At 43.6% G+C, this 23,150-nt stretch overlaps 1 protein-coding gene across 6 annotated transcripts in view; it reads right to left on the bottom strand.

Annotated features, from left to right (window-relative positions):
* SMOC1 (SPARC related modular calcium binding 1) overlaps window positions 1-23,150 on the bottom strand; it is a 166,020-nt gene that overhangs the window by 116,393 nt on the left and 26,477 nt on the right. For 3 of the 6 annotated variants that reach the window (XM_085062177.1, XM_085062178.1, XM_085062181.1), the window contains exon 1: window positions 15,787-16,005. The exons of 1 other annotated variant lie outside the window; for it this stretch is intronic. In XM_085062177.1, coding sequence (XP_084918303.1) covers window positions 15,787-15,891 — 105 coding nt within the window. In that variant the 5' untranslated portion in view covers window positions 15,892-16,005. Of the gene's footprint in view, window positions 1-15,786; window positions 16,053-23,150 lie in introns of those variants that run through there. 2 more of the 6 variants (XM_085062184.1, XM_085062185.1) reach the window with 2 other exon arrangements.

The raw sequence follows: 23,150 nt of genomic DNA, 5'->3' as shown, positions 1-23,150 counted from the left end.
ACACTCAAAGCTGCTCCAGTTCCACAGTATGTCAGCACTTCAGCCAGGACGCCAGAGCTGTCTGGACCACCTTCAGTAGCTGTCCTTCATCCAGACTTGACCACCAAGACAAGTGACTAAATCCAGCTCCAGCCACACAGCAGGCAGACAAAATTCGTCAGTCTAGCCACAGCAGTTGCCTGGTTATTGCTCACAGCAGGCCAAAACAACATGTTCAGCCATAGCCAGGGATCAGAAAACATGCTCAGACATGAGCTTGGAAACACAGACCACAGAATGGATGCAGCATAAATGATTGTTTATGGGCAGAAAAACAGATGGGAAACTGGAAGCTGTTACAGCATGTAAGTACCCAACTAAACCTGTTGCCTGTTGCACTTAATTGCCAAGAATCTTAACTCAAGCAGTGGTATTGCTATAGCTAGGATAGATTTTTTTTTTTAATAAAATTACTACATTTTACTTACAGTTTGTACCTTCCACAAAACTCTGCCAAAAGGAAGGAAGCATTGCAAGTAAAGTAATAGAATTTCATTAGTGCTTTAAAGTGTAAGGTCAGTAAGTGTGAATTACTACAGGAGCTTAGTCTTCTTGGGGCTTTGAGAAGCAATTTGGTAAAGGTTTAAAACCTCAGATTAAAATGTTAAACTGTCAGATTCTGGTAACTTAAAACCACTTATTCCTATCCTGTTTGGAGATTGTTGGTGACCAAAACTACTAGCTCCTGTAAGTTTCCCAGGTCAAAGCTTGTCAGGAGATACAATATTTGGCAGTCCTTTTTCAGAATTATTTAGCACCAGGAGCAGTTATAGTGCTTATGATTAAGTGTGTGATCTCTTCCCCTTCCAAATGGGGAAGACGAAAGGCCAGTTCCAAGGTTTGAACGTGACAGCCCTGCCATATCAAAATTTTCAGAGGCTCTTCATGGAGCCAGAATTCACACAACTAAAAACCACGTGGGTGCTTGAATTTATGTGGGATTTAGCACTCAACTCACTGCCAGAGAACCTGCATCTATATGCCACAATCTGAAACACCAGTAGTGTGTAGAAGCTAGAATCCCAAAGAACTTCAAGGTGATCAGGCTTTCTCCTTCCTTACTATGGGAGTCACCCCCCATAAGTCACACACATGCCTGCAAAGCAGCTGTTTGCAAACTGTACAGAACTGCAGTGCTCTGGAGGTAAAGGCACTCATATGGGAAAAAAAAAAAAAAAGAGTAACACAATCAGTCTGAAATTTACATTCATATGGTAACAGACCTTGAAAATACTCAATCAATTTGAGGCTATATCTTAAAAAAATTAAAAGCACAGAGTAGAAGTTCAACTAGATGACATCTTCTCTGATATTGCTTAGGTGTGCTGTCACCTTTCACAGCAAAACCACATGCAGCCTCTCCAGAACATCCATACTGCCTTGACAAGGATTGACACAGGTGACTTCAAGGCACAACCAGTTTGACTGTCATGTGAACTCCATGTTGGTGGTACTTCCAGAAGCATGGCAAAACCATTGCAGACTACTGGGAGCTTTGCAATCCAAGGCAGCATTGCAGAAGAAGCAATGCTGACACACAATGTAGAACCTGGTCTGACAACGTGTTGGGTTGACAGGGTAAAGTTTTGGCAGCAGCTGCAGAGGTGGTCTCTGTGAGAAGTCAGGGGCTGACCTGTGCTGGACACAGCTGGTTCCACAGCACACCCACTGCAGCCCAAAGACCAGCCCATCAGCCAGGCTGACAGTGCCTCTGAAAGCAAACTTCAAAGGCAAAATGTCACATGGCATGGGAAGCAGAACAGGAAGTGAGAAGCCAAAGCACAATCAAGGTCCATGAAGGAGGTTCTCTAGATACCAAAGCGGAGATTCCTCTGCAGCCCACAGAAAAAAACATGGTGGAGCAAGTATTGCCCTGCAGCCCATGGAAAGGATGCCACAGTTCAACATTTTCTGAAGGAAGCTGCAGCCCATGGAGAGGCCATGACAGAGTAGATTTTTTTCTGATAGATTGCAGTCAGTAAGAAAAATCCATACTGGAGCATGGGAAGAAGTGAGGAGGGGTCTGGCAGCTGGACAAGATCAACCAACCACACAAGGAAGGAGAAAAGCAGAAACATTTCCAATTTGCAGATTCTAGGCACAATCCTCACGCTCCAGTCAAGTACAGCCCACGTTGTTTAGTCCTGTGGATAACTTGGTGCCAGCTTGCTTGTCATTAGAGGCACTGTCACGTAAGTGAGACTTAAGAAATACAGGGATGGTCTGAAATCTAGAAAGGAAGCTTTCCCTGGCACTGCTGAATAAACTAGTAAATAAATTAACCAAGGGACGGAATGAGGAAATCAAGTGAATGCAAGTGATTAATTACAGTTCTGTTTAATTTTGTCATTGTCTGACACCAACTCAGAGATTCTGAGCTATCCTGTGTTTTTAGAACTGTTGACCTTCTGTAGCCTAAGAGCTTATATTGCAATTACCAAAGTGGATTCCAAGCTTCAACTGAGACAGACACTTGCCATATATTCATTCAGCCCTTCACAATTCCCTCTTTAGTATCTTGTAGCATTTGTTGAATCAATGCCATTTGAGCTTCAAAGTGGATGACTTTATAATCTTACGCAATTTGCACAAAAACTTTCCCCAAGCAGGAATCACACTTGAAGGGAAGCCTCTTACAAAGTCAGGCTCACTGTCTGAAAGCAGTAGGTCCAACTAAAATTGTCCAAGCTGAGCAGACTCTGCATACAGCATTAAATATAACATGGATGTTACCCTACAGTACATCTAGAAAGATTTCCCAAGAGTCAGCTTTACATTCTCATAATCTCCACCTAAGAACAAGTTGTCACTGGGCACCATCAACTTCTTCCACAAAGAATACCGGAGATAGAGACATGTCACTTGCTACAGTAAGGGGGAACTTCCTGGTGCTTTTCCTTGATTTCAGGGATGTGAAGCTCTAAACCAAGTGCTCAAGATGAATAACAAACCAGGGCAGCAGCTTGGTATGAGTTTCAATTAAAGAGCTGATACTGAAGCATCAGCTTTATCAGGAAAATATAAGGTCAGAGCTGGGGAAAGTAAAACAAAGTACTCCCTGCTCTTTGGGTAAGAAATACTTCCTCAAACTCTGTCCTTCGCCTATTTTAAGAGGTTTCCTCTATTTAAATCCATCAGATCATGACTGCAATTCTGTACAGGGCATCAACTAAACAAGCTTCATCAGTGTCAGCATTTATAAATGCTGTCTTCAGCATTTATAAATGCTGTCTTCAGTTAGTATTTTTTTGAATCTAGTTGTGACTATATTCAGATGTTTTGTGTAAACAATGCCTAGCACTGGTGTCAATCATCTCACAATAAAACAGATGCCAAGAGAATCTTGTATTTTTACATCAACATCTTCTAGTGAAACAAAAGCCACTAGCAAGTCCCACTAACGCAATTTCATGTAAGTACAGTTCTACCCATCTGAACACTGGCATGAGATTTAACAAGATTATCTCTTCTCATTTGATCCTAATTGGTTGCCTTAGGAAATACATGGATATGCGTGAACATCAGTCTGCCATACACTGAAGAATTGACATGCTTGGCTTAGACTGTTTGTGGTAATCCCTAGGTTTGCTTTCTAATAAATACTAACCAGAAACAAGCCAAAGATAACACCCTGTTTTGTCCTCTTAATCTGAGGTGACCTCATCACGTCTATCATCAGCCTTCTGGCACTTCCTGTATACAAGTGCTTATATTCTCCACAGTTTCATGCAAGGTGAAGACAAGGAAAGAAGTTAAAGTCATCTTTAGCTTTTGCTCTGACATGCAGCACTTCATCATTGCCCTGAAAAGCTGGTTATATCTTTACAAGTGAGTTTATCAATGCTGAACAAACTGAAGGAAAACATGTCAAGTGGAATACATATGGGCAGTTTAACTTGATTTACTTGCCCCAATGATTCCAAAGAAAAGCATGAATTCCTGAAATTGGACACACCTTTACCAGAAGGAAGGCTTCAGGCAGAGTTCAGTAAAAACGACCAAGTTCAGAACTGTTCTCCCACTTCTGCTGTCCTGCCTGAACAGAGGCACACCCAGAGAGCATATATCTTAGAGGGAATGAAGCAGATTTTGACAGGAGTCTAGACAAAGGAAAAGCTAGTCAGAAGCTTTTAATCTATAGCTGTTCTGTAGGTGACGCTCTTAGTGGGCAGGCTAACTTGGAAGTAGTCATAGTAGAGGCTTCCCATTTAAGGTCAGATGTCATTTACTTAAGAAAAGCAATAAAGAGCTATGAGTTGCATGGGATACTTGAGAAGGTATGACATTTAACAGGAAGACCAATTACTTTGGTAAGATACCTACCTTTTTTAAACATGAGGGGGAAAAATATGGCTTTGTAACTCATTTTTTGCTACAGAGAAAAAACTTGCTGATAGCTGCAGTTAAAATTTCTATTTGTGACTGTCATTCACTTAAGAGCACACTGTTGCTTGATTTCTTTTTATCAAATCCTTCTCTTTTCAAATTGCATGAGGTTCTACTACTGAACTCTTCCAGATTCTGGGACTTCAGCAGGGAGTAGGGGGAAAAGTCCCTGGATTATGTGAAGCAACTGTGGTAGCATTTTTGCTTTTGTTTGCCAGCAGAACTACAAGCAAATTTGAAGACTTTTAGGTAAATTCTTAAGAGTTCCAACAAGAAACTTAAAAACTTAATTTGTTTCTGATAACAGCAATTCAAGCTAGATCAGATTCTCAAATCTTTGGGCTCAAAATGTACTTGTCATACAACTGGTCCAAAGCCAGAAACATTGAAGGACAGGTTTTAGGAATGCTCAAACTTACTCAAGTGTGGTGAATTTTTTCCTCCCACTCAGTTCCAGTCTCAGCACCCAAAAACCCCAATGTTCTAGAAGTCATACTGCATTTTTCTGAAGTTAATTATACAGGTAAAACTTGTTTTGGAAGTTTGGACTGACTTGGGTTTTTTTTTGTAATTACTTTCATGCAAGAACCACATACACATGAACCAGGATAGCTTTTATCCTAGGAGGATGAAGGTAACAGCTACACCTGTTTACACACCAACAGATTTTACAGAACAGTGCAGATGAGTTAGGATGCTTTGTCCTATGGGTGCTTTCAAATCCAGATTAGAAATCTGCAAAACATACACTGCAGTATACTGATTAGCAACAGCTAGTTTCAGCTCCAGTACTGCTGCCAAAGTGCTTCAGGTGAAGAAGAAATTTTGTGGTAAAGAAAAGCTCAACTCCTCTTCACAATCCAGCTAGTTTGAAACTTCTTTAGGTATCTATTGTTCACAATAAAAATCCTGACATTTGTTTAGTCTCATTGAAGATGAAGACAAGAAAAGTCAAAATTTCACACTGATTGCTTTTCACTCCCCTATTCACCTTTAAGAGACATCAATTTTAGTAACAAAATGGCAAGTGTTTAATTTGTCCAGTTATTTAAAGCTCTATAAGCCACCTTAAATGCAATCCTGATTTTCCAGGCTGATAGGTGAGCTAGGGAACTTCAGGAGAGCTCCAACAGTTAGATTTTAACACCTCTTCACGGTTTAAGAAGTGTAGTCACTTAGGTGACAGCCTCAAGTCCAGCAGAACACAATTTTTTTTCTACTAATACATTTTTTACTTCAGGGGAACTGAGGAGAGGACAAAACCTGACAGCCTTGGAAAACTTAGGTCTTCAACAGCTACAACCAGAAACATCCAGATTACTTCAGAGCCAACTAGATTACCTTGATGTAAGAGTCCTTATTTTGGAAAAAGGAAACCACCACCAAGCTGGAGCATAAAGCACTTTCAGAGTTCACTGTGAAGAGAACACTCGACTTCAGGAAATTCAAAAACAAAAAAATTGGGCTGTCATACTTCTAGACAACAGGTTTAACAATATCATTAATATGCTACCACCAGCAAAGCATGTTTATGTTCATTTTGTAAATGCCCGTAGCAATTACAGCTACTATTCCTTCTACAGTTAAGCTTAAACTGGCAAGGTAAAGGAGTGCAAAACCAGTTACTGCCACTGAGAGAACATCCTGCCTCTATGAAGGAGAACATCCCTGGCTCTACAAAGCTTTAGCCCCTAGAAGACAGCTTTGACTTTCAAACCTAGACTTAGAGGCATGATTCTTAAATCTCCTAAAAATACCCTCTGTACCTATGCAATAATAAAGAAGGAAAGATAGCCGATAGACACTGATGAAGTCAGAGGAATGCTAGTGGAGCACCCCTAATTAAAAAATCATAGAAAAATTCTTCAATGTTCACCCCCTTTATGGAAAGCATGAGACACATGTCAGGTAGCACAGCCACCAGCCACTACTGAAATACTTTATTCCACCATTAGGCATTACCTATGCAGATAAACAATGTCATTTTGCCATCACTTCAGATTTTTACCGACAAAGTTGCAGGCTAGCATCTCTAGAATAACCTGAGGCCTTTAGGTACCAGCAGCCAGAAGCACCATTCTCTTAGTCAAAAAGTAAACCCCTGGACTTCTACACATGTGCAGTGCATTTAAGAAATCCTATCCCATGGCAAGTACTTTCAGAAGCTATGTTAAAGCTCTAGTCAGACAGATTTCTGCATCTAGTCTAACTTCCAGGAATATTTCAGATGCATTGCAGCTAATTGAGGGCAAATTACACCACCAGCAGCAGCACTGAGAATCCAGTTGGCTACAGTTTACTACAACAGCAGGAAGATATGGCAGCACTTACACCCAATCCCTTACCTGACAGAACTCCAAAGTCTTGGCTGTAGGTACTGGTATTGTTTTTAATTTTAAAAGGTGGATCAAGTTCTTCTAGACTTTCATATTTTGAGGTTAAGACACAGAAAGGGAAATAAGCTTATCTCTAGAACTGTGGAGCAAAAAAAAAACAGTAGAGCAAAAAAAAACCATTGCATTAACATCCCTGTTCATTTTACATATACCAGTCTTACAGGTTTCAATGTTAGAAGTAATTTTTTTCCACTAAGCCTGAGAAGCATACACATTAAAACTCACATTTCCCTTCAAGTCTGGAGCGCATAAATCCTCTAGTGTTCCAGATGCACACACATTTTTAAAAGCTAATTTTGCACACAGCTTATCTACTTTTGCAACACTTGTCTGCTCACTTTTAAGAGAAAAGGAGTACGCCAAATGCAAAACTTCAGGCAGAAGCCAACAGGAGTTACCACCATTCTGTATGGTAACTAGACCCAAATCAGAAGCAGCCTCTTGGCTCAGACAGAAACCCCTTTTTCTGGCTAGTATCCACAAACTCCAACTCATTTAATATCCTCCACTTGGAAATTACACCCAAGAGCTTCTGGCTTTTTAGTTCTTAACTTGCACCTAGTTCTACCACATATTTGTTTAAGCCCAAGTGTAGAATGCATATAAATCTGCTTCAAAGAAATGGGAATGGAAGTGGTTTGATGTACTAGCTAGGGTAGGTTCTTTAATCTTCATGCTACTCAAGGGAGCCTATGCTGCAACAGAAGATTACCATACTACATGTTTCTGACTAGCATGTATATGGTACACACAGAAGCAAGATCTAGAGATAGTGTACATCTGGACATTATAGGACACCACTGCCTCTACCAGGTGTTTTCACCTAAGGATGCTTCCTTATCTGTTTGATTCCTGGTTCACTCCCCCTCTATACCATACATGGTCACACTGCTTCTTCTGCAACCCACGACAGCTGTAGAATTTAAGACAGTTACCTTTACATTAAGACTGTATTGGATTGTTTTAATTTCTTGCAGTGTCAAACCCTAAAGTATTAGAATTACAACTGAAGGATCATGTGATCTTGTATTTAGGGTTCTCTGTATAACCAAGGAAAAAGTTCTTAATCAGCTATTCTGGAACTCCATTAAATAATAGAACAAGCAACTATTCCATACATCACAAGCCTACATATAGCAGCTAGGTTAGTGGACTTTCTTCATCAGAAGGCAGAATATGGCTTCCCTGTGCAAGTCAAGTGATTAATCTCAGTCATGGAACAGGGAAGAGAACAGGGATGGACAACATTTTCCACATTCCTCCTAGTCTGTGACCCAAGTAATGGTAACAGAGGACTGGTGGCCAAGAGAAACTCTGAAACAGAATCTGCCCACTAAGTGTTTGGAACCTCTCCTCCATATTTGAGGATCAGCACTTCCCTCTGGATATAATTCCAACTATCATTAACTGGACCAGTGGCCAAGAAAAACCATAGAAAAACAAGTTATTTCATCTGTCCTACTTCCCCATCTTTCTTACCCTTACACACCTTCCGTTCCACTTATTGTGATTCTTTCTATCAGAGGTTCTCCCATGAGAAAGCCCTCACCTTTATCACCCCCTCAATCCCAGCTTTAATCAACATTTCAGTGGCACAGAAAGAGCAGGCTTCTTCCACTCTGAGTAGGGTGAAATTACATTCTTTCAGTTTGTCATGAGACTGAGAATAGAGAAAAATTATATTAGGCCAATGCTCCTTTAGCAGTGAATCAAATTTAACTTCAGACTGACAAGGGCTGCCATGTAGCCTACAGAGCCAATCTCAGTAGATTCTCAGAATAGAATCTCAATAGTCTATGCCTTCCACAGAAAGAATGTTGCATGCAAGTAGTCTGCTCCTTTTCCCTTAGCCACTTCAAGTCAAAAGTCTGTGGGGTGAGGCGACCCAGTTTACAGAACCCTGCACATGTTTTATGTCTATATACTCAAGTACTGAGCAGTTGTCCTCTGTGGCAGTTACTCAGGTACGATGTCCTGCTCACATTCCTTCATCTACTTCATCCAGAAGCAACAATTGTTTCTTCAGAACTCTAGCTCCAGCCTAAGAGGGGAGTCTGGGTGCCCATAGCAGAGCAAGTTATCTGCCTACACACACTAGTTTCTGTATGATTTCCTCCACCTGCATGAAGAGTCTGCCAGGAGCACTGGTGGATTGCTTGTCTAGGCTTTGCAGCCAGACTCTACTTGCCAAAACCCTGAGCCAACCTTTAATGATGCAGCCTCTGTTACTATAGCACCTAGTGTTATTTTCCTATCTCTAGGCACAGACCTTGGGGGGAAGTACCTGAGTTTGCTCTCGTTTCACACCTACCACTCACTTCCCCACTGCATAGCTACGTGCCACTCCAAATGAAAACCCCTGTCAGTCAGTGGGCTCTCAAAAACAGCTGGCCCAGCCACAAGCCTGTGGGAAGCAAATATGCACAAAACCAAAAATGCAGGCATATCCTCCTGAGCAGGCTACAGCTGGGAGACCACCGGCAAAGAGTTTGACAGTCCAGACAGCTGGAGGCTTTACGGGGCCTTCTAGGCCACTGCTGTAAGGACAGAAGAACAACAGAAACACCTGACAGAATCACAGAATGGGTCAGGCTGGAAGGGACCACAGTGAGTCATCTGGTCCCACCGCTCCGCTTGGGCAGGGCCATGCTAGAGCACATGGAACAGGTTTGCATCCAGATGGTTCTTGAATATCTCCAGTGAGGGAGACTAGACAGCCTTCCACCAAGGGTGTTACTCCAGGCTGCTGCTGTCACCTTGGCATCATCCAGCCAGGCCCAGGCCAGTCTTCAGACTATCCTGAAAGTGGTAAACAGACTAGAGTGAATCCCTTCACATGCCAAAGCCAGTTTACTCCATTGCCACTCCTGACACTGTAGGGATGGCACTTCCAGCATGAAGGCCTTGTACTCAGATAGTACAGGCTTCCTTTGGAGCAGTTCTTGTAAGGGAGCATAACAATCATATTTGTCACCTCAATTTTTAAAGAAATAGCATTTGTCAGAAGACAGGCCCACTATATGAAGCATTGTTTTCATCACCAAACAAGCAGATGACTTTTTTCTAATGCCCATGAATATTGCTAACATTTTCTATATTGTTACTGCAGCATCCCACAGGACCCTAGGTTGCATCAGGAACTTTAAGAAGGAGAAAAACCATCCAGGATAGGAGGCATGAGGCTGGTTTCAAGGTAAGGCCTTATCCTGGGAAAGCTGCTTCCAGGCTGCAGGGCTGCTGATAGCCTATCTGAGGCCATATACAAAGAGCTCTTTTGTATGGTGGGTGGTTTTCACTGTCCTGAATAAAACTTTACACCCTGGTGTGACCAGCTATGCTTTCCTGTTGTTATTCTCTTAAAGCTACGCCTCCTCCCCTAACCCAAAAAATAAGAAAGAAAAAAAGAAACGAGGGCAGAGGTGCATTCTTAGTCAAGGTTTTGGTGCCAGAATACTCCTTCCTCATACCTACAAGCAGTATAAGTCATCACACACAGGAAGCTTCACATGGCTCACATATAAATACGTTGCTGAACACAAGTTATAACTGTGCATGTGAGCAAGTCAGAAGAGTCAGACAGTTACATACCACTTCCATCACATCCTGGTAGTTTTCCTGCATAAGCAAAGATTTCACACTGACCTCTCACGTTATCCAAAAAGCTCCAGCACGGAATGGACACACCCACAGGAATGGCAGCCTTCACTGTTAAGAGCAAGAACTTCATAAACAGAAGTACTTCTCACAGGTGAGCACAGGAAGCTTACAGTCTTACCAATGCAATGACAATACTTAAGCTTGTAGGCTTCATAGCTGAAGTCACAAATTACAACAGCTGCTACTCTGCCAGAATGTCACTTGAAGACCAAAGCAGTAAACAACTCCCACTGCACACCACACTTGGCTCAAGGTCTGCTGTGCCACAAAGAGACCTTGTGGCAGCTGCTGGGGGACTCTGACAGGAAGCCATCACACTGTGACACAGTATGGTTAAGTATGGCTGTCAGCACAGCAGCCTTTAGGGATCAGCTTCAGTTCCACCTGTATTGCTTCCATGTTTAGCTTTTAATGTTAGCATAAAGCTTATTGTGTAACACTTAACTGCACTGTCAGATGTGCCAGCACCAGAAGAACTGGGATTCAGCAGCCAAGTAAGAGACAAATGGGGTTTTGTTTGTTTGGGGTTTTTTTGACATAGTAATGTCGCAATTAGTTTGAGATAACAGGATAAGAACATCTAAGATATTTAAATAGCAGTATTAATATTTCAGAGCTACTATACTACCAAAATGAGTTTACAGTCATCTTACCAATTGCTTCAGGCCATCTGGAAATGAAAGAAGCCAAGAGAGCATCTGTTCTGCACTGTGAATATTACCTTAGCACATGACTAGAGCTAGAAACTAGAAAACTTGTCAAAGAGGTTATCATTGTAGGTGTTCCACCAGCTACAGAGCTTGCTGCCACCACCAGCAAAAATAGATGAGAGCAGTTTCTTTTTCTGTATCTCATCTTTTGCTGGCCAGAAATCTTTCATTAACAGCACAGCTCATTAACATAAGTGGAAATATTCTTGTAGCCAACTCTGAAGCTCAGGCAGTTAAAACACCAACTCTGAGACAACACAGAGCAAGTCAGATCCTACAGCATTTTTCTGTTTAGAACAGGACCTGCTGTTCCAATTCGAATGGCATGTTTTAAGACTTCTCTACACAAGAATTAATCCTGTTCTTCAAAACAGTTGCATACTGTTTAAAAAACACAAGTCAGGTCAGTTTCTTTAGTACACACAAATTCAGCTAACATTAAAGACCTAAATAGGAGCAAGGAGAAGAAAAAATAAGCAGTATATATCTATATAGAATTAGAGCTTCCACTTGGGTGAAAAGCATCTCTCACCCAACCAAAACAGGGTATCTGTAACCAAATGCTGCTTGCCATAGAGTAACAAATCTGTCCTATCTCTTTTCTGAGGACTTGCCTTTGGGTAATTGTTTCTTCATTAAATCAATCTCTCCAAAGGTAAAGAGATCTAAAAGCATTAAAGTGCTTTAGTTGCTAGTTAGTGTAAACCTTTGCAATGCAGAGTGGTGACTGAGCTCAAACCAAGAAACAAAATTCAGTCATTGAAAACCTATCCTAGGGTTCATTCTTTTGCTCTAGATCTCCTGTGTATGAAGACCTCTGCTTTATACTTTCTTTACATGTGCTTTTCTAATTTCTTCCCACCCTAAAGAACACAAACTCCCTAATTTTGATAGGGCATGCATAAAGATACCTGCTTCGTGGAACCCTTTCAATGGGGCTGCAGTGAACACAAAGCAGAACTCACTTCTTGTGCCACTCCTTGGCATAAGCTGCTATGCTGCTTGGTCCTCCAGAGGGAACAACAAAGCTGCAGGAGCCTTTTTAGCACGTTTTATCAATATTCTTATTTGGTGTTCTAACTAGTAGCGAGCTGCAGCAAGGAATTCCCAATGCTCTGTGGCACTACAATTTAGGCACTGGAATCTGTTGGTAGCTTCACAATTTTACTATTTACTACCTTCCTTTGCACCAGCGCTGAAATGTAAGGTTCCCCATGCCACCCCATCACCAACCAGTGTGCCTTTTAAGGGAGGATTTTACATGCTTCCATGCATGAAACTAGGAGGAAAGTTATAGTGACTACCCAGTCCTCCCCTCCCATCTTACGGCATATCCCATTCTTACGGCATATCCCATTCTTACTCTGAAGTCACTGGAGGGGTACAGGTCCCCAGTCTTCCAGAAATCTAAGCCCATTCATAGGTCGGCTTTTGACTGCTACAGACACATTCTGGGCCTTCTGCAAGCATCCACCATTTCTCTGTGCTAGTATTTGTCATTGTCACCAACAGTTCTCTGCCATAAATGGATGAAGTTCATAATGGTCAGGAGTTACACTCAGAAAGCAGAGGGCCTACACAGAGCTCTCTCTCAACTAGAAAAAACAAAGGTCACAATTGATTGTCCAGATGGATGAAAACAGAGCTTAGTGGCACAATCTATACAATCTACTATGAAAGAATACTGCTTAAGTGCACCACGCAGTAGGAGATGCAAGAGCCAGCCCAGTCAAGCTCCCCATCTATCACTTTGGGATCAAGGAGGGGGGAAACAACAAGACCTGGCATGTCACACCCTCCAGATCTCATGCCAGCAGAGAGAGAAGCACACAGGAAGATAATACAAACAGCGAACAACACCTGATTGTCTTTTCCCAGAAGGTAGCATCCTTCAAACAGAGATTTTCCAAGCATAGTCCCACAATGCTCTTCTGAGCTACAAAAGCAGAAGTGACCAGGTGATTGTGTAACACAGCAGAAGCTTTACTAGAGTCTGTCAAGTGAGGAAACAAGTCACACAGCAGCCTTGGGCTTCCAAGTTATTTCTAGGACAAGATATTAGACTTCCTATGTGGCTTCACTTAGGACAGTTGTTATGAACTGTCATTGGGCAACAGTGTATATGCAAAAGCCAGATGTTTCCTACAAGTCACTGACACCAAGCCTAAGGAATTCACATCACTGCTCATAGTTTCACTATAACAAGAAACAGCAAGCTTCATACATCTTTTGAGAGCCAGAAGTTCTCTGCAGACCTGTAGGTACTAGCTGCACTTGTAATTTACCTTGGTATTCAAGTAATTATCCTGAACTCACTTCATCTGAAAGTTTCATCCCTTATTGGCACAAGAGATGCTGATATATGTATTTCTCTTCAATACTTACAATTTTTCAACATTTTCTGCAAACAGTAGCAAGCCGTGCTGGCTGCACAGCTTAGAACACTACAATAGCAACGGGGAAATGCAAGGAGGAAGATCTAGAACTTGCTTCAAGCTTAATTGCTGGCCACTTGAATTTACTGAGTAGGACTAAAAACTAGTTTTCACCTTCAAAAACATTTCAGCTTGCAAATATTGTGGTTCTAATACTTACCATTCAGAAAAGAAAGTGTGAAAGAGCAGGTATCAGACCTAGCAATTGAACACCTATAAGATCAAACCCCCAGAACTGCAGCACTGACACCCCCCACCACATGTCCAGGGAGATTTCCTGACAGGAATACACCCTAAATCGCAAGTCCACATGAGAAATACGTACTGATGTAACCTGGAGGTCGTTATTTAGGAAATTAATAATAAAGTATTTTTGTTTTCATTAGAATCTAAAGTCTGGCACCTTTACACTAATGACAACTTTAATGGCAGTGTCTAATCGCTGCAAGGGATGAAGCTCACGGGCTTATCTCAATCAGCCTGGTTGCACACAAGTAAACCAAACTCCTCACCTTCACATGCACTTAATCATGACACTCCAAGGAGGAAAAAGACAGATTTCATGAGTTAGACATCCTGGAAATGTACAGCTTTCCATTTTAAAATCTTGTAAGTTAAAACACTAAGCTAAAACTTTAACACACATCTTCCTACAGAATTGTGGATGTTAGTGCTTACAGCTGACATTCTCTCCCAGCCAAGAAGGAAGAAACAGCAAAGTCAGTTCACCTACTTCAAGCAAAAAGTAAATCAGTAGTCCTTTGTATTTCGTTTTCCACTTTCCTGAAGTAGCTCCCACTCCAAGACAGCACGGCACAGGGAGCAATTAAACTGCCTTGTAAAGTACAGTATATAAAAATGGTATATATGAAACTGTTTGATATACAGGCTCATTGTACAATCATGCACTACCATCAGGATTTTTTTATTCTGTTATTTCAATTGCTCTTCATTAAAGCAGTTAAGATACTTGTGCTGATGAAGGCCCTAGTCATCCAGCAGACTCTTACTTATCACCTCAAAGCTCCTCTCTGTTTGGAATCACTCCAATTTTGAGGTTTATGCTTGATATTGGTTAATAAAGATATATGCATAAGCACCCCTGTGTTTCCTGATCTTTTAAAGCAGGTCTCCAGTAATTTATGGCACATACCAGCTCTGACTTAGAACTGGTGAGATCAGAACTAACAGCTGCTGTTACACATCTGGCCATAAAAGAGGCTATACAGCACAGCTGAACACAAGGACATCAGTGCAGCCAGTAGTACACTTTCCATAGCTCTGAGAAGCATTTAATAGCCATGATGGTCACACAAAACTTCCATCAGAAAAAAAGAACACTGCACTAATGTCCCTTGTTGTAATACTTTGGCCACGCAGGGATTTCAAAGACTCCTGGTCTTGCCTAACCATGGTCTAAGTTAATTAGGTCCTACACTTCACAGGATTTTAGACTGCTGGGTCAAGAATGCACATGGCCAATGAATCCAACACGCCTGCAGAGAGATAAGTTTTTCCACTTACCCAGAGCTGTGCTTTCATTGCAGCATTGGCTGAAGAACAGCTACTGTTTTGCAGCTTTATAATTGAAAACTCTCACGCTACTCCGTAGTGGTGCTGCAGTGGTAACACTCACTGGGAGAACCATATTTAGAAAAATGTTGCCTTCTCCCCCAGAGCAATGTAATAGTTTAGTAAGTGAAATTAACAGCCCCAGTAAGAGTCAAACATTGTCAGATTTAAAAAAACAGAGCTAGACTCCTACAGGGAGAAGCCTGGGCTGAAGGCATCTAGCTTTATTGCAGGGATTCATTTAATCCCCGCTCGGGAACATAAAAAAAGAAAACTCCTAAAGCTATGTGCTGGGAACAGGGGCTACGTTAAATCCAAGTCGAGCAATATACAAACACAGCCTGCCAACCTCCCCCCTTCCGTGTTTTTCTGCAATAAATACCAACAAGTTAATACCGGTGTATGAACTCGCATGCAGCCGACACCCGGCTTTTAACAAGCGAGCGGGGAGGCCCTGGCGAGGGTCTGCGCCCGGGGAGCGGGCCGGGGGCGGCCGGGGCTCCACCTGCGGCGCTGACAGGGCGCGGGGGCGGCGGGCCGGGGCAGAGCAAGGCAGGGCAACCTGCCGCGCCGGGGCGGCAGCTCACTTACCCGGGGCCCCGTGGCTCGGTGGCCGCGACCCTGCAGCAGATGCACCAGCAGCAGCGCCAGCAGGAACGGGCGAGCCCCCGCGCTGCGCCAGGCCCGCGGCGCCATCGTCCCTCGGGGCGGCGCGGCTCTGCGGCCACCGGAGGCGGCTGTCCCGGGCGGCGGCGTGTCCGTCGGCGGGCGGTGCGGCGATGCCGGTGCCGCAGGTTCCCCGCCTCGGCCATGGGGATGCCCGTTATAAAGCCGCGGCGGGGCGGGGCCGGCCGGCACTGACCGCGCCGTGCGCCTATGGCCGTGCGGCCGCCGCGGGCCGCTGCCAATGGCGGGGCCGCGCCGCCTCTCGCCCCTCCCCTCAGCGCCGTGGGGCGGCGGGCGGCGCAGGTTGGCCGCGGGCGGCGCGCGGAGGGCGCGGGGCGAGTGCCGTGCCCGTGCCCGCGGCACCTGGAGCCCTCGGTGGCACCCGGGAATCCCGGCGGCACCCGGAGCCCTCGGTGACACCCGAGGATCCCGGCGACATCCGGAGCCCCCGGCCGTCGGACGTGTGCGCGGGTGCCGAGCAGCCCCGAAGGGGCCGCGGGAGGCGGCCGGCACTCTCCGCGGGGCTGCCGGGCTGCGCCGCCCGCCTCAAAGCCCTGCAGGGCATAGCCGGCCCCGGCTGGCGGCGGTGACAGCTAAGCCGTGCAGCCGGGTCGGGCTGGCGAGCGAGTAAATTGGGCATAGGAAGTCACCTCGTGGTCCACAAACTGTGTTTCTTTGGTGCTGCGCTCTGCGGCCAAGGCTGCCGTAGGAGCAAGCTCGTGTCTCAGGGGGTGCAGGTCCTCGTGTCACCTCCGTGCCGGGGCTCGGGGCATGGCTCACCCACAGCCACGGAGTCTGCGCCTCGCTGAAGATCTTGCTCTGCGGTCCCAGCTGCAGAAGTAGCCCCACAGGCCATTGCTTTGCGTTGCCCAGCAAATCCTGGGGACCTCGTGCCAGTTATGTGGTCAGGGACTTTGGTAATACATGCCTTGCACCTGGGAAACCATCCCAAGTCCAAGTTTGGTACTTCTTGAGACGACAAGCCCTTAGAGAGTGCGTGTGGATGCTTCACCCAAGCACCAGGCGCTCAGTAATGCGAAGTTTGGGTAGAAAGTGACCATCATCACAGAACGGGCAAGGTAGTGCAGCTGTAGAGCAGAAGCAGGAGAAGAGGGGGAAAATGGAGATACATCTACCGGCAAGGCCCAGGCTCTACAGGCGTGTCTAAAGAGGGAGCAGTACCTTGGTGTTGTAATGACATCAAGATGAAGGCCCTGAGCACTGGAGGCAGAGTAATGCCAAGCCCTCTACTTGACAGAGGGACTGAGTGGTGGAGATATCTTGTGAACCAGGATGGCTTGCATTTACATCAAGTCCTTAATTTTCAAATTACCAGTTGAGTTTGATGGAGGGCAGGGCAGACGCCCAACATTTTGCAGAGTAATACGCACGGGAGGTCATTGCTGTGCATGTAATACTGATAACAACCTTTATGTAGGACTGCTTTGTGGTGCTCTTATGGAAACACACAAGACATGACATTTTTTTCATATAATGTATTAACTTTCTTGACTCAGTGACCTTACAAGAGGCAATACTCACACTTGCAAAAATTCCCTAGAGTGTATCCGCTAGGTATGGGGAGGGGCTGCTACACCCACACAAAGAACCTTGTTACACAGTAGAAGTCATGTAATTCTGGCATCTTATCAGAGCAAAGCAGAGTGTTTAGGTATAGCGGTTGCTTTAATCTTTCTTTTCCTAAAAATAAAAAAAAAAACCTTAAAAAATGCCAATATGTAACATTTTGTCATTAGCCTAGACAGGATAAGCCGTTTGTTACTCATATGGAGCTCCGCCAGTATTCATTATTCTTGGCTTGCAGATTTCTCTGGGACTCCAAACACAGCACCCTGTACAAGCCTACATTAGTCCTAACCCTCACCACTCTGCTAGCCTAGTGCTAAGCTTTGCCAGTTCTTCTCCAATAAGGCCTGTGGTATCCTCTGATTTTCCATTTCAAAGTCTCTCTGATCCACACCTGAATTTAATGCCATTCCACGTGACATGAGCAGAGAGACCTTGAAGGGAAGAGCAGGAGAAGAGCTGGGAAATCTGAATATGAGTATTCTTGTGCAAGTTATGCCAATGCACACCTGAGTCTATGAAAAGACAGGCAGAACCTAGTACAGTTTTGTTGAGGTGGTGATCCCACCACTGCAGTACCACATCACCTCATACTTAAGTGTTGATTAAATTCCAGTCCAGATAACAGTATTACATTTGCCTGCATTCTCATCTCCAGTTTCATAGGGGGGTTTTTGCATCTGGCCTGTTTTGTGTTTTGCCTTCATGTGTTCTTTATCACTTGTACTTTAAACATGAATGTCTTTCTTTTGTGTATTTTTTACACACAAACACAAGGATATCGGAATCTCTATGCTAGATAAATGTTTGCTACCATCATGAAAAAGTAATTGTTTTTTCTTAATCCCTAATGGAGAATACCAGCTACACTGGAAACCTACCCACCAATACCTATGAGGCCCTGACACCAGGAGCATCTTAACACCAAGTAAAAGTTCCAGAGAGGGTCAGAAATTCATGGTAACAGAGCCCTTTGACCTCTTCATGGTCAAAGCTGTTCATAACCTTGCCACATGTACTTCCAGCCATGGCCAGGTGTTTCTCTGTAGGGTCATATATTTCCTTTGCAGATAGTAACTGCCTTAGTGCAGAAGAGACATCATATGCCTGGCCCATGTATCACCACTAAATTTCACTGAGCTGTTCCAAGCCCAGAAATCTCAGCAAAACACCATTCAGGTGGCTGGAGGGACATCCAAGCTCTGTTTAAAGACACCATTAAGAGAGAAAACACATGGTGTTTTTTCCAGTGGTGAGTCACTTTCACCATTGAAAATGTGTGCCTAACTCTTTGGCACACTGGGCCTGGTACTCTAGTTGGTATAGGTGCACTTTAATGGTGCGTCATCATCAAAGAAAAATCTAGGTAAATAAAATGAACTGCAGAAACAGAAAGCTTTGTGCCATTAAATTGTCAGTTATTTCTCTCAGGTTGCTGGCAGGTAGGAAGAGCCTGCACTGGGCATCAGTGGTATTGCAGAGATGTTGATGAGCCAAGAGAAGGCTATTGACCAAGCGTAAGTGGAATTGGGCACCTAATTTTCTTACTTGAACTCTTCTGAAAATCCCTGCCATCACTCAGAGTGCCAAATACTGTGCTGGCACAGTGCCACTTCAATCAGTGGTGTCTCACTAGCAAAGAACTTGCCCAGAATCTGTAACTGAAAACCACAAAGAGAGAGGGACACAGAATGGGAAGCGAAGTTGTTCTCCATGTCCCGGCATTTGTATACCAGGCCCAACACATGGATCCTTCAGAGGAAGGTGTAAACGCAGCCATAATGAATTCAACTATGCAATGCTGCTGAGGTAGTGCTGAAACTAGTACTGTTGAGGCTTGTTGTATACATGAGATACAGCCTACGACTTGCACCTCTGAAGACGTAACCCCAACCTGTGCCCGTCAGTGTTGATGATTAATATCTTGTTGCTATGGTGCTTGCATATCATGTGCACCACTGCAAACTCACAGCACAGGACGTGTATATTGGTGGTCTTGACAAGTGTTCAGGGAGAACTGTTTGATTGCTTTGATTATTTGCCTCTGCTTCTACTTGTCTTGTCCTCAAACAAGTTTCAGAAGATCGCTGACCTCTTTTGAACAGCATTGGCACTCAGAACCATCATGAGATTTATCTGCCACAGCTTCCACCAGGGCATGAATCCCCTCTTGCACATGTTTAGTAGAAATGATTACTTCCAATAGAGAACAATCTGCTTCCTCCAAATATGAGATGATTGCTTTTAAGGACTGATTACTGTTGGAGGTTATTTTTTAAGTCAGTGGATGCTACAATCACTTCCTGCAAGAGGTTTAGATTTCACTTGTCACAAGTAAAAAAAGGAGTAAAGAAGAACGTGGGAAATTTGCTGGAAGATTTGTTTTTGTAGGTTGTAAGGTTGTAACAATGCAGAATTTAGAGCTTTGTTTTGTTGGGGATTTTTTTTAACTTTGTGCCTGTTTAATCATTTGGACCATTTTAATCAGACAATTATCCATTGCTGCCTTAATTACTGAGGCCTTAATTGCTAAGAACCTGCAGTAGCAGAAGAACCTTTTCTACTATGCTGACACCTGCAAATCTCCATCCAGAGACAAGTTCAGGGCAGTCCAGAGTAAAGACTGAGAAGCCACATCTGAGCACAATCATGACCCTAATGCAGTTAGGAATAGCAACCACAGGAAGAGAGAGTCTGTGCAGTCACCCTAAAATGAGGTAGAAAACAATTTCCCCAGCTACCCAGACATAGCTAGAATATGGGGAGTAAGTTTGACTCATTGATTATGAGGGTGGAAATCAGATGCCACTGGGTTCAAAAGCAACAAAATATAGTCCCAATGTCATGACTTGTTGAGCTCACATCACAGCATACAGCGATTTTACAGTGTCACAGCACTGTCAACACAGCTTTTTACTACATCTTACACTTTACTGCTTTGTTGTATGTTGGTGTATGGCCAACAACCTCTTCCCATGGAATGGAATAAGAGTCTGTTGCTTCTGAGTGCAAAGTACTGACTCTTGTTAAGAAGAAGAGACACACTGCTTTGGGGTGTTCAGCATATTTTGGGGTGCATTTGCTGGATTATGTCAACAAAAAGGAGCCTCAGCTTTTTATAAAAGCTATTTTTTTATTTTTATATATATATATATATATATGTATACCTGAATGAAACAGAAACCTGTTTTTTTCAAAAACATTACAGGATTTTGAATATTTTCTCATGAAATCCATCTAGAGTCTGCCACTTCATTCATTACACTTCATACAGAAGTTCTGTTCAGACTTTTTCTCTAGAAACTATATTAAATTGTGTTGGTCCTGGCTGCACTACTTTTTTTTCCCAAAGACTTGCTAGTAGTCCTGATTAATTCCCACCACTGCCAGACCCCCACCTCTCACTAGTGTCCATCCATCTGATCCAACTGACCAGCCATACTTTCATGTACCTATGTTATCCCATCATGGGAAGAGGCTGTTGGTCATACACCAGCATTATTATGATAACAAAACAAAATGAAAACAAAAAGAAAGGGATGCACTAAAGTGCAAGATGTAGTAAAGAGGCAGTAATTCTCATTTGATCTTCGGTATGTTTTTTCATGGTGCTGCAGCACATACATATTTTTAAGGGTGGAACCACAACAATGACACGGCTGATGTTAGTCTGTAATCTGCCAGCTCCTTGAAAACAAAGATATTCTCCTTTTTTGTCCTTTTTACTCTTACTTATGTTTTGCAAATACTAGGCTATAATGTTAAAAATCAGTATGAGGCCCACTGCAGTGGTGGTGAATGATGGGTATATATGTGGCACTGGAAAATTGAATGACTCTTCCAAATATCTATCTAATAGATTTGTAATGTTAATTGTACACTTCTTTGAATTCTGTGAAGCAAATATAACATCACTCCAGGCTCTAAAAGAATGCCAATCGACCGTATCTTTAACCTTTAGAATCTTTAAAAGTACTTAAGGACTTGCCAATTTTTTTTTTATTTTGTCAGCTATGAGTTTGAAGTTGTGTTGGACTCCATATGGAGTCCAGAAAAGAGGAGCTCTGTTCCAATCTCATTTATCAATTTTATCAAGGCAAGGATTCTTTCTGCTCATCCTGTCTACCTGGGTGGGATAGATGGAAAGTGGGTGGGGAAAGAACTACCTCTGCACTGAAATTTTGAGGACTTGGTACTCTGGGCTCCAAATGCGGAGGAGAGCAAGTGGTGAATCTGCCATGAGAACTCTCTGCCCATGCAGAGTGGGCTCAGCATCAGCAGTACAAAAGAACCGTGGCGGGGTGGGGGGAGTCATGCTGGGGCGCATGGAAGGCAGGTCTCTTGCCTGACCTCTCCTCCACGTGGTCCTCCACCAGCACAGACAATGACAAAAAGGAAGAGGAAGCAACTGAGGAGCAGGCTCTGTGAGCTCAACAAGTCATTACATTGGGACTATATTTTGTGGCTTGAGCTCATTTATCTTGTCTAAGAGATGCTCAGATGAATGCAATAAAGTATTTTGTCTCACGGATTGGCACCTGCCTCATCTGCCTCTCTCCATTAGCAGTCCATTTCCTCAGGAAACTCAGAATCAGATTTATGTTCTAAATGGTATGAAACAGCTCAGAAATATACTCCAGCTAAGAAACCCTGACATCATATCAGACACTCTTTGTCTTCTCAGTTGTGGAGGCAAAATGGTGACAAAACAGCAGAATACTTTCTAAGATGCCTTGATCCTGCAATTTTTCATCAGGGCCAAGAGTAACACTCATCGGACAGGCAAAGTTTGTTTTTTCTTCCCTACCAGTTTCTGAGCACTGATTTAAGTTTCACACTGACACCAGTGAAACAGCACTTAAATCACAGCCCTGAGAACCAGCTACATGTATCCAAAGCTGAGCAGAGTTCAAACCTCAGCCCTGTGCTGATACAGAGTCTTTTCTGTTTTAAATTGCCCACCCACTCACTATTCCCAGCTGCCGAGCCACATAACGTTCAAAGACCACACACAAGGTGCAGGAGCAATAGGGGCCTGTTGAAAATTAAAGTGCAACAGCTTAGTCGAGAGGATAGACTCCAGCGTTGCTGCCTAGAAAATGGGGGCAAGGAATGAGACGGAAGGGCAGACAGGACCGTGGGAGTTCCATACAGAAAGCGATGGGAATCTAGAGTGTATTTTACAGAAATCCCCTACCCTCAGCTCAACAGATCAGCAGAGACACACAGAGCTTCCCATATGAAGACAGGCAAGAATCAGCTCAGAAACAGAGCTGCTGCTTTCCAGAAGCTAGACATGATACTAGGGCCCCAGGGCTTGTTCTCAGCTTGGCTGAAAGCACCTAGAGCTGGTCAAAAACTCTCTCTGTACCTTATTTCCCCTTCTTGAGCAAGTGTTAAGAAGTGTAAGAGCCTCACATGAATGTTTTGCTATGTCCCACTGCCCCCAACAGACAACAAAACTGTCAAAGAGCTCTGGTTTCTTCTCTCCAGCACTGCTGATGAAGGTACCTTGCTCTGAAATGCACTCATTTGAATGCCAGATAGTAGTGTCACCTGTTTCTCTTCATCCCATTGTAATAGCACATTGCCTTTGAAAACTACAGTGTTGCATTACCACTCAGTGGTGACACAAAGGCAGAAGTGGGTCAGCACCGTCACACATCACAGTGCAACACCCCCATTTTTAGAAAACAGCGTGG

The sequence above is a fragment of the Lichenostomus cassidix genome, chromosome 5, assembly GCF_008360975.1.
Source record: "Lichenostomus cassidix isolate B80296 chromosome 5, HeHo_3.0, whole genome shotgun sequence".
Classification (NCBI taxonomy): domain Eukaryota; kingdom Metazoa; phylum Chordata; class Aves; order Passeriformes; family Meliphagidae; genus Lichenostomus; species Lichenostomus cassidix.
Note: the sequence above shows the minus strand (reverse complement) of the source record. Positions and strands in the feature narration are given on the sequence as shown.